General features: G+C 53.8%; 2 protein-coding genes across 3 annotated transcripts in view; both read left to right on the forward strand.

Annotated features, from left to right (window-relative positions):
- Positions 1 to 2,991, forward strand: part of DPM2 (dolichyl-phosphate mannosyltransferase subunit 2, regulatory) — a 3,552-nt gene extending 561 nt beyond the window's left edge. Inside the window, exons 3-4 of the mRNA XM_019510540.1 lie at positions 1,427 to 1,529; positions 1,803 to 2,991. Coding sequence (XP_019366085.1) covers positions 1,427 to 1,529; positions 1,803 to 1,861 — 162 coding nt within the window. The 3' untranslated portion in view covers positions 1,862 to 2,991. The remainder of the gene's footprint in view (positions 1 to 1,426; positions 1,530 to 1,802) is intronic.
- Positions 2,992 to 5,617: 2,626 nt separating this feature from the next.
- PIP5KL1 (phosphatidylinositol-4-phosphate 5-kinase like 1) overlaps positions 5,618 to 9,435 on the forward strand; it is a 14,205-nt gene continuing 10,387 nt past the window's right edge. The window contains exons 1-3 of one of the 2 annotated variants that reach the window (XM_019510536.1): positions 5,618 to 5,861; positions 7,203 to 7,338; positions 8,630 to 8,824. In XM_019510536.1, coding sequence (XP_019366081.1) covers positions 7,336 to 7,338; positions 8,630 to 8,824 — 198 coding nt within the window. In that variant the 5' untranslated portion in view covers positions 5,618 to 5,861; positions 7,203 to 7,335. Of the gene's footprint in view, positions 5,862 to 7,068; positions 7,339 to 8,629; positions 8,825 to 9,435 lie in introns of those variants that run through there. The other variant, XM_019510537.1, reaches the window with a different exon arrangement.

The raw sequence follows: 9,435 nt of genomic DNA on the forward strand, positions 1-9,435 counted from the left end.
GGCCGGCTCCGGGGCTTCAGGTGGGGGCCGTGCTCCCATTGCTGTGCACTTCAGGGGTCTCCCCGTTTCCTGGTTCAAGTGAGCAGCGACTAAGCTGAATCTGATCCTGGAAAGCCTCACAGACGTGTAGGGAATTGGACGAGGAGCATTGTGGGGTGGAAAATTGTCCAGTGCTTTATTTTTCCATGGGAAATTGTCCATTTCTAAAAATTCATTGTTTCCTAAAATTTGTTAGTAACAATGAAGGGATGCCAATGCCCTATTAGGTAAGCTCAGCAGTGTCAAAGTTGTCATTCATGTTTTTCAGGTGATTATCCCTAGGAAGCGAGAGAGTGAGTGCGTATATGTTGTACTGATATGTAAGCAGGAGGGTAAATACACTCACATAATCCTTCAATCCAAAAATCAAGTTATGAATTCACGTAATTGGCTGTGCAGGCCAGATCTAAACCAAACCATGGCATCTCATGCACAGTTTTTGGGTGTGCTAAAATTAGTGTGTTGACAGTTTTCAGTGCCTTCGTTGTTTTTTTTCTTAAATTTAAGCAACATAAGGGAAGTACATGCTATTGTGTATTGTCTTTACATTTTTGCAAGTGTGCTAATAAAATAATTTCTTTCCACATCAAAGCTTTGCTTTGAATTTGTTTAAAAGTAACACTTAAATCGCATTAAGTGTGCTGTATTTAATTTTTTTGAATCAAATATTTCAGTTGAAATACTTGTGGCTGTCAAGACAAAGAATTAACATGGGTTTTTTTTTTTAGTTTTGTTTACTAAATATACGTCAAATAAATATGCTGAATGAGATCACGCTCTATTTAGGGCATTGGGAAAATTTCCAGAATATTTTCCAATTCAAAATGTTGTGGAAAACCCACATCTCTGGTAAGGAAGTATTTTTTTTGAGGCTGCAAGGCCAGGCTGGAGACTTGCTTCAGTTTGCTTGGCATGTGGATCCCTGACAGCTCCTGGCCATGCCTGAATGGTATTCGCTTCTGACATCCTCTCAGCTCATTGTTCTGCGGCTGCAAACTCTGTATGGTTGGGTTTTTTTTCATTGTCCCTGCACCTTGCTGTCAACCCATGTGCCGCTCTGTAATGCTTAGTGTGTTCTGAGTTCTCTGAAGGATGATCTTTGCCTTGCATCTAAAGCAAGGCAAATGTTGTCTCTGTTTTGCCCAGTGAAGCATGGAGACGCTCACCAGGTTGAGCAGGTTGTTCAGTGCCAGGCAGCTAGTCAGAAATCAAGACAAGCTTTGGAGGGGAGAGTTCCTGGCCCCTTGGCTCTATCCTCTATCCATCAGCATCACTAACTGTCACTCTTAAGGCTTGTTGTTCTGTCCCTACAAGCAGGAAGGTCTCAGTGTTGGCAAGTAGCTGCATATTGCCCCAGCTTGCTGATGCCCCTCTTTGTTTCTTGCAGCCCTTCATTGATAGCAATCACGGGATTCACAAGTACTTCCTGCCCAGGGAATATTCTGTTACCATTCCTGTGGTTGCAGGGCTCCTGCTGCTGCTGTTCATAGGTGAGTAACATTTCTCTTCTGTTTGGTGATCAGAAGTCTGTTATAGAAGCTGGTTGGTCACTGTTGGCTCAGCTACTTGGAAGTGATAGCGATTGGCACATGACCTCTCTCACAGCACTGCCTGCTCCAGCTGTGAGCTCCTGCACAGTGGAGCTGCCCTGGTCTCATCCTGTGAAGTGGTTCTGTTCCCCGTAGAAATGGTGTTTAGAAAGCTGTAGTACTTGCAGGGTTTTTGGCCATTTTCTTCACATGTGTTTTTTCTCTTTCTCTCAGGGACTTTCATAGTGATTGTGATGTGGAAGAACAGGAAACCTGCCAAGAAATTGAACTGAAGACAGCGGGCCAGGGAATGGGTGCAGGTTCCTACCTGCAGTGTCTTGATGGGGCCAATACTTTGACCTGCAGTAACAGGTGGCCATTTCCTCCCGCAACCAAAGACTCCTTTGTGTTATAGCCTGGATACTGGGCCTCACCATGCTCTTAGCACTTCCTACCCTGCAGAGCACATCCAGCCACTTGATCAAACAGAAGAGAAACTGACTGGATATCATACACATCCAGACAGGGACCAGAGCCTCAGCTTTAGTGAAACTGCCTCAGCTAGGGCTGACCAGGACAGACTGACAGCTCAGGGCTCTGCAGTTGGGGAGCTTTGTGCAGCCTCCACTTGCCCTGTGTTAAGGGGAGAAGGCAACAGTAGTGAGCAGAGCAAATAGCTGGCTGCCTGGCTCCATTGGATCTTTGCCTCTGGCAACACCTCTTGCTCTGTTGCTCTATTTTTTCTCCTTCAAGTGTTTTAGAGTTTACAGATTGGATCCATTACGTGAAAAACCAAGAGATTGTGGACCAAGGTTGGTGGCTAGGGGCGGATCCCTTCTTACTTGCCTGTAGGGGGTGCAACACACCTTGTTTTGTGCTAATGGTAGTCATAGCACTGGGAGAGTTGCACGGAGCTCACCCAGGCTCTCTGGCTGTATCTTAGGGCGCAGGTAGCACTTCCATGATCCCTCACATGTTGGCAAGAAGCCACAGCTCCTCCAGCCCCCTTATTGGTCAGAAGGCAGGGGAGGTAGTGGAAAGCTGAGGCCCCATCCTGGCATGTAAAAGGATTACCCTTGTCCTCAGTGCTGTACTCTTAAGCCTGGTGTCTGCATTGGAGAGGGGTGGGGAAGCAAATCATGGGCGCTCCTGGACTGGGAACCAGAAGGAAGGAGCTTGAATAATGGGCTGACGGACATGGTATGAACTGCAACAAGATGGTGCAGGCTCTGTTGTGTGCCAGCCAGCTATGTGTGTGCCTGGTAGGTGGTGGGGAAAAAAGGGTGCCTCTGCCTGCTTCTTCTGTGCTAGGCATTTCTCAGGCAACAGGGCTTTTGCTCCTTAGCACCCGGATGCCTGTTTCCAGCAGCTCCAGTAGAATGGGAAGCAACAGCATCTCCCTCAATAAAGTGTTTGGAGGGTCTCTCTGTGTGCCCTGTCAATGTGGGGGACATGAAATGGTGCAAGAGGGCCTTGGGAACACAGCCTTCCAGCAGGAGGAATCTTGGGAAATGCAACCAGACTGCAGCTATGTGAGCTCACAGGGGTCCTGGCCTAGGACAGGTCCTGCCCAGGTTATACCTGCTTCTCATTCTGGGGTTGCTCTTGCATCCTCTCCCTGGCTCCACTGTGCGTTTAAGGGATGGATATATAAGTGATGTGGAGCTGTGCCTGGAGTGAGATGCCAAGCAGGAGGCCCTCACAGCTTTCACAGACCAAACCCAGTGGTCTATGGGGTGTGAGGGTGGGACCCAGGCTTGGATCTTGGGGTGCAGGCGTTCCATGTTGTTGTTTTACCTGAACGCAGCACTAACGTTCTCAAGGAAGTGCCGTTACTGGGATCCCTTCAAAGCCAGGCTCTTGGAACAAAGCAACCTGATGCTGTTCCTCCTCACGCAGGAAGTGCCTGAGAGAACACTGATCCCAGGAGCGTTTCTGTGGCATTGTACTAGTGCCTGTTAAAGGATTAACCAACCAAAGAGCAAATCTAGTATCAGCAGCATCCTGGAGATGGACGGTAAAGTGATAGCGCGGAACCCAGTGAATGATGCTCCAACGGGAAGGCTGTGGTTACCAAATAGATCTGCCTGTAGCCTGCTCCGATTGGACACGAAGAGCCTGATTTACTTGTCATATTGTGCACGAAGGGGCAGAATTTGGCCTTCAGGAGAAGCTCAGTTCCTCTTCTAGCCAGCTTGATGAGTTCCCCTTGTGCTACAGCAATGACTCAGTAACTCCTCTCCTGCTCCTCACTGAACTGGGCCAATGCAGGAGGCTGTGCCCAGGTGGACTGACTCCAGGGAGGCTTGGGGAATGCTCTTGGAAAAAAAACTCTTCCTAGCTCCCAAAGAGCTGCAGCCCATCTGCTCTGGGAAGGTCATGTCTATTTGCTTAAGTGCAGCTCTTGCACTGGGGCTGGGCTGGGAGGTGAGCAGAGATTCTAGCCAGGAGATTGCTATTTTGAGCTTGCTGCACTGCGTTGGCACTGCTTCCTGTCACTGACAACCGCCCCCATGGGCAGTTTCAGCCTGACCATCTTTGCGCTGCTGGACTGGGGCAAGGCAGGGGTCAGGGTACTCCTTGTTTTTTGCATCATGCTCCAGCTGCTTTGCTTCCTCTAGTGTATTTTCCATCTTTTTATCCTGGCTCCCCTTTCGTCAGCACTGGAAATAGTAACCAGACCCCATGCACATTTAGACCCAGAAGTGAAGGGGTGGGAGAGCAAAAAGCCACATCTCTTAGCAGCTGCAGGCAACTTGCCTGGCCTGTCTGCCCTGGAGTGGCTGCTGGCTCATTCCTTCCCCTTCTGTCTTTGCTGATCCACCACTTCCAGCTTTCAGTCCCTGTGTCACACTCTAGCTTTAGCAGCCTGAGGATGCTGAACGAAGTAGGGATTCTGCTTGCATGACTTGAATGATCCCAGAGACCCTTTCCATGGCATCTTCAGCAGGGAAATCCACAAATCAGTACAAGTAAGAACAGAGCAGCCTGGAGCAAACAGCTGTGAGGGGTGGGGTAGGTCTGGTGAGGAGGATGGTGGCGGGAGGGGATGACTAGACCAGGAGCCAGGGGTGCTGACCTCCCAGTACTTCATCCAGCTAAACCTGCAATGCCCCAGCTGAGGAGGCTGCCCAGCAGCTTTGTCCTATTCTGCTCGCCTTGCATCCTTGCATGGCTGTGCTGTGAAAATGGGCTTGAAACAGAACGAAGACTCTGGCCAAAAAGCAGGAACTGTTTCCTGACAAATTCTGGAATGGGCAATAATTTGGCCTGTGGCAAGTGCTTATCCCCCTCCCTCCCTGCAGGAAGGGTCTTGGTTGTATGCAGCAGCCGCCTGCTTGTGGAGATTTCCCCACTCTGACTCCAGTCAGTTGAGCCTTAGTCATCTTTCCGTCTGTATTTTATTGCTCTTAAAGCAATAGAAGAGATTCCCCCGCTTAGCAAAATGTGCAGGTCCCTGGAGCTGCCTCCTAGCTGTGTGCTCGGCGTGTGGTACGTGCTGAACTTTTGTGTCTTTGCTGCCTTCTCCTTTGCACTCTGCTTTCTTACCTTTCCTGTCAGGTTATGGCTTCTAATGCTTTCAGGGCTTGGAGCTCCATCTCAGATTGTGTGGGGCAGGTGAGCCTGTGGAGCACTCAGGGGACATTGGGAGGTGAGATCTGCTGGGTCTCCCTCAGCAGGATCCTCAAAGCAAGGGAAGAAGTGCTTTGTTGTAGGTGAAAAGTCCTGCTGGGGGAGGAGACACCATAATGGGGGGCTCTTGTTCTAACAGTCAAAAGAATGAATAAAACTTGGCTATTAAGTTGGAAAGCCCCGAAGGCAAGCTCATTCCCAGGGTGGATGCAGACAGGTGGGATCTGCTCCCAGGAGATGGATTCCCTTATGCCTGGGAGAAGATCAAGAGTGGCCCTCGGGTATGGAGAGAACCATGAGTGACAACTGCTCCCCTCCCAGTGCTTGCCGCAGGCCTGGAGCCACATCTTTCAAAGAGCTCTGGGTCAATACAGGCGCCTGGCTCTGCGCCACACACAGGCGAAAGCAGGCTGTCACTGCAATATGCTGACGGAGGCGGTAGCTTGGAGGGCTCCCACAATGCCCTTTTTGTGGTGCTGGCTGAGGGCCTCACATCCCCAGACCAGGCTCTCCCATTCTGCAGTGGCTGAGCAGAGCTGAGACTAGCCATGGGAGCGGCGGCCTGGCCCAGGTAGCTGGGATTCAAGCACCCCGGGTGGGGGGAGACCGCAGCTCTTCAGGGGCCAGGGATAATCCCCTGCGAGGCATCTTACCATGCAGGTAAGGGGTGCGGGCGGGGAGGTCCCTTCCAGGCCGCAATACAAACCGACCCCTGGTCTGCACCACGCGTGTCCTCCCCGGGGCTCCAGGGCCTCGCATCCCAGCAAGGTTTCCCGTGTCTGGCCAGCATCTGTCTCCCCGGCAGCTGAGCCCATGCTACCCCAAATCCCTGCCTCCCTCTGGGCTCCGGCTCCAAGGCGACGAGTCGGGCTGGGAGGGACAGGCGCAGCTCGCAGCCAGCAGCCTCGGGGGTGAGCCTGCATCGCCCGGGCCGGCTCAGCTCCCTGCCGGGGCAGGCAGGATCCGGCCCCACTGCGGGCACTGTTCGCCTGGGCAGCCGAGTCCTGGGCGGGGCGGCCGCAGGTAGGTGCCGGGCGCGGGCCAGATCTGGGGCAGCCGGCTGCAGCCCCTCTGCTCCCAGCGCCTGGGGAAATACGGCCCCCCCCTCCTCCGCCCTGGTCCTGCCTGGGGTCTCCCCCTCCAGCCTGCTCCATTGCTGGGTACCAGCTCCATCACTTTGCCTGCGGCTTTTTCCGAGCCACGAGCCTGCTGCCCGCTGGGCACAACTGGCCTGCCAGGGGTCCCTGGCCACCCACGCAGCACCCACCGGAGCTGGGCGCATCTCCTCGGCCCAGCGGAGACTGCGGTGGCGACGCGGGCGCGGGCACGGGCGTTCTGGAACCCGCGCTGCGCTCACAAAGTGCCCCGGTTCCGGAAGGAGCTGGCCCTGGCCCTGGCCCTGGCCCTGGCCCACCTGCCTGAGTGGCTCCGGGCACTTTCCCCTGTAGACAAGTCCGTGCTCAGAGAGGCCCGTCACTGCCGTGAGCTCGGGTGAGTCACTGAGAAGTCAGGACTGTCAGCTGCAGTGATGCACCGGGCCAGCGGCTGGATGGCGATGACACCCGGCCCAATGGCCCTTTTGATTTGTCTTCCTGAATCCGGCAGCCCTGCCCTGTTGAGCGTGTGGGTGTCCAGTCTCCGCTACTCCATGGGTTCCTCTTCGCAGCCTCCTGCGGCTCAGTCTCCCATTGCCATGCATTTCTGTGCCCCTCCAGCTGCTAAGTCCCTTTGGAGACTAGATTCTCCCTACTCAGTCCCACCCCAGTGTTGAGCTCCCACTGGTTATTCAGAGCTCACTTAAGCTCCACTTCCTCCTGGAGCCCTGCCACAAGCCGTGATTTCTGTTTCCACTTGGATTCATACCCACCTGTCCCATGACACGGTAACCTATAGGGCTGGTTTTTCACGTTGCATTCCCCCGCTGCATGCATGCTCTGCTTAGCTGCCCTTTTTCAGGTGGCTGCACTGATATGCCGACACCCTGTGCTCTTCTCTGTGCAGCCTGGCTGCCCCCAGGATGGGTGGAGCACCCCATGCATGGTAGGCTCCGGCTCGCTACTAGGAATCCCTCGCTAAGCTGTCCCAGCAGGAAGGATTTGCTATTGAGCTACAGCCTGACACGCACACAGGAGCCATGGTAAGTCATCAAGAAGACGGTATTGCCTGGTAGAGGGGCTCTCAACCCCCTTGTCTGTTAGAAGGGCTGTGGGAGGGGAGCTGGGTCTGCAACATGGTGTATAGGGGAGAGAGGAGGCATGGCCATGTGGTGGCAAAAGGAGGGGGCAGATGGGTTTGTGCGATAGCAAGTGGCAAGGTCTAGGTGACAATTCACATTCTCTGGGGAACTGTGGTCCTGTGGTCTGCACTCACGGCAGAAGGTGCAGATCCCTGCTCTCTTATACTAGGGACCCTTTGCTCCATCTGCGACCATGCTCAGAGCCATTCAGGGCCTTAGTGGTTTCTTCCTGTTAGGAGGAGAACTCAATGATGCAGTTGAGGCATTTTGTTTGAGGCAGCCTTGTTCACTTACCAGCATGAGACACACAGCCCTGTTCTGGACACAGCCAAAATAGCCAGCAGCAGGCAGTTCTCTCACAGAGAAATCCCTGGGTATATCCCTCCAGCTAGTCCAGTGCCCGAGAAGCTCGGTCTCTGCTTGCTCTCTTGTCCTTTCTCTCTCTGGCACACTCAGCTTGCAGTTAAATATCTTAGCCAATGCATTTGCAGCTGAGGAACCCTGTTAAGCTACCTGGGCCAGGTCCTGCTGACCAAAGGGCTTAGTGCTTTGCTGGGTAGCCTCTGAGGTCTGCAGCTGTCTAATGAGCTCCGGGATAGTCACTGAAGTAAACTCCTACCATTAGCCCCTGGAGTACAACCCCCTTTCCCATCAGATCTGCCCAGCCTGGAGTGGTGTGTGCACACAGCTCCTGTCTGCAAGGTAATTGGGTGCTTTGCTTTTTCACCAGCAATTCAAATGTTCCCAGGCCAAAGTCCCAGCCTTACTGGAGTCGGTGGGACTTTAGCTGTTGGTTCCAACGGGGCCAGGATTTCACCCAAGGCATGACACATGCCATGTTGCCCCTTTGCTGTCTTGCCCCTGGGCTAGCCTCGCTGTTGCATCCCCTGCTTAGCTGTCACCAATCTTGGGGGCACAAGGTTCATGCACATGATCTACCTCATCAGCTCCCTGCTCTCTTGCAGTGTCCTCTGTCAGCTCCCCGCACTTCCCTATTATCCTTTTGCCCTCTGACGTTTCTTACAAGCTTCTTCTTCCTCATTTCTGCCCACCTCTTCACTCAGCTCCTCTGCCTCATGGCCATGTGTGCCAGGACTGGGATGGTGCTTTCAAGCCCAGGAGCCATGTGTTCCCCTCCTCCACGTGGCAGGGCTCTCCCTTTTGACCCCCTGTGGTACCTTGTCCCTTCCAGGCCAATGCCTCAGGCAGCAGGATGAGCAGGCAGTCCTCCGTGATGAAGCGAAGGTCCTTCTGGAGGCTCCGCCAGCAGTGGAAGCTCCTGGGCCTTTTTGAGATCGACCAGGAGCATGAGTTTTATGACCTGACCTGCATGCTGAAGGCAGGGCTGAAGGCTGCTGTCCAGGATGCCATTGACAACCCACCTGTGGTGAGTGCGGCCTGGGGGCCAGACCATTTACCTGCAGGACCAGCCTCCCTCAGGGCCTGGAGAAGTAGGAGTTGCTGCAGATCAGCTCTTTGGGGCTAGGTGCAGGCAGCCAGTTGCAACCTCCCCAAGCAGGGCTCAAACAGGGAGAGGGTTGAAGCATCTCCTGCCATGGCCAGATGGGCTGCATCCCCCTCTGACAGCCCACGACTCATAAGGACATCACAAGGCTTAGGACATGAGGTCCATTTGCATTGCCCTGCTGACAGAGGACGCAGCTCCTTCCTCCCCATCTGGATCAGAGATGGGAGATGAGGCCAGGAACAGGAGTGACCCTCTCCATACCACACTTCCATGCACAGCATGGGGGCCAAGGGGAGGAGGCAGAGGCAGGCCTGGCTCCTAGAGTGGCCATTGCGCTTGTCACTCATTTCTTGAGGGCCGGCTTCTCCCCCGTCATGGCTTTGCACGGCATGTAGCAGGGACAGCTAAGGGGGCTGAGCGCAGAGATGGGTGCGTAGGAAGGCCCCAGCAGGACTGAGTCTCTCTTTGCCTCTCTCTGCCAGGATGTCCTGACTGAAGCAGACTGTGCCGCTGTACTGAAGCAGGTCCAT

This window comes from Gavialis gangeticus, unplaced genomic scaffold (assembly GCF_001723915.1).
Source record: "Gavialis gangeticus isolate Ggan-Ray unplaced genomic scaffold, GavGan_comp1, whole genome shotgun sequence".
Taxonomy (NCBI): Eukaryota; Metazoa; Chordata; order Crocodylia; family Gavialidae; genus Gavialis; species Gavialis gangeticus.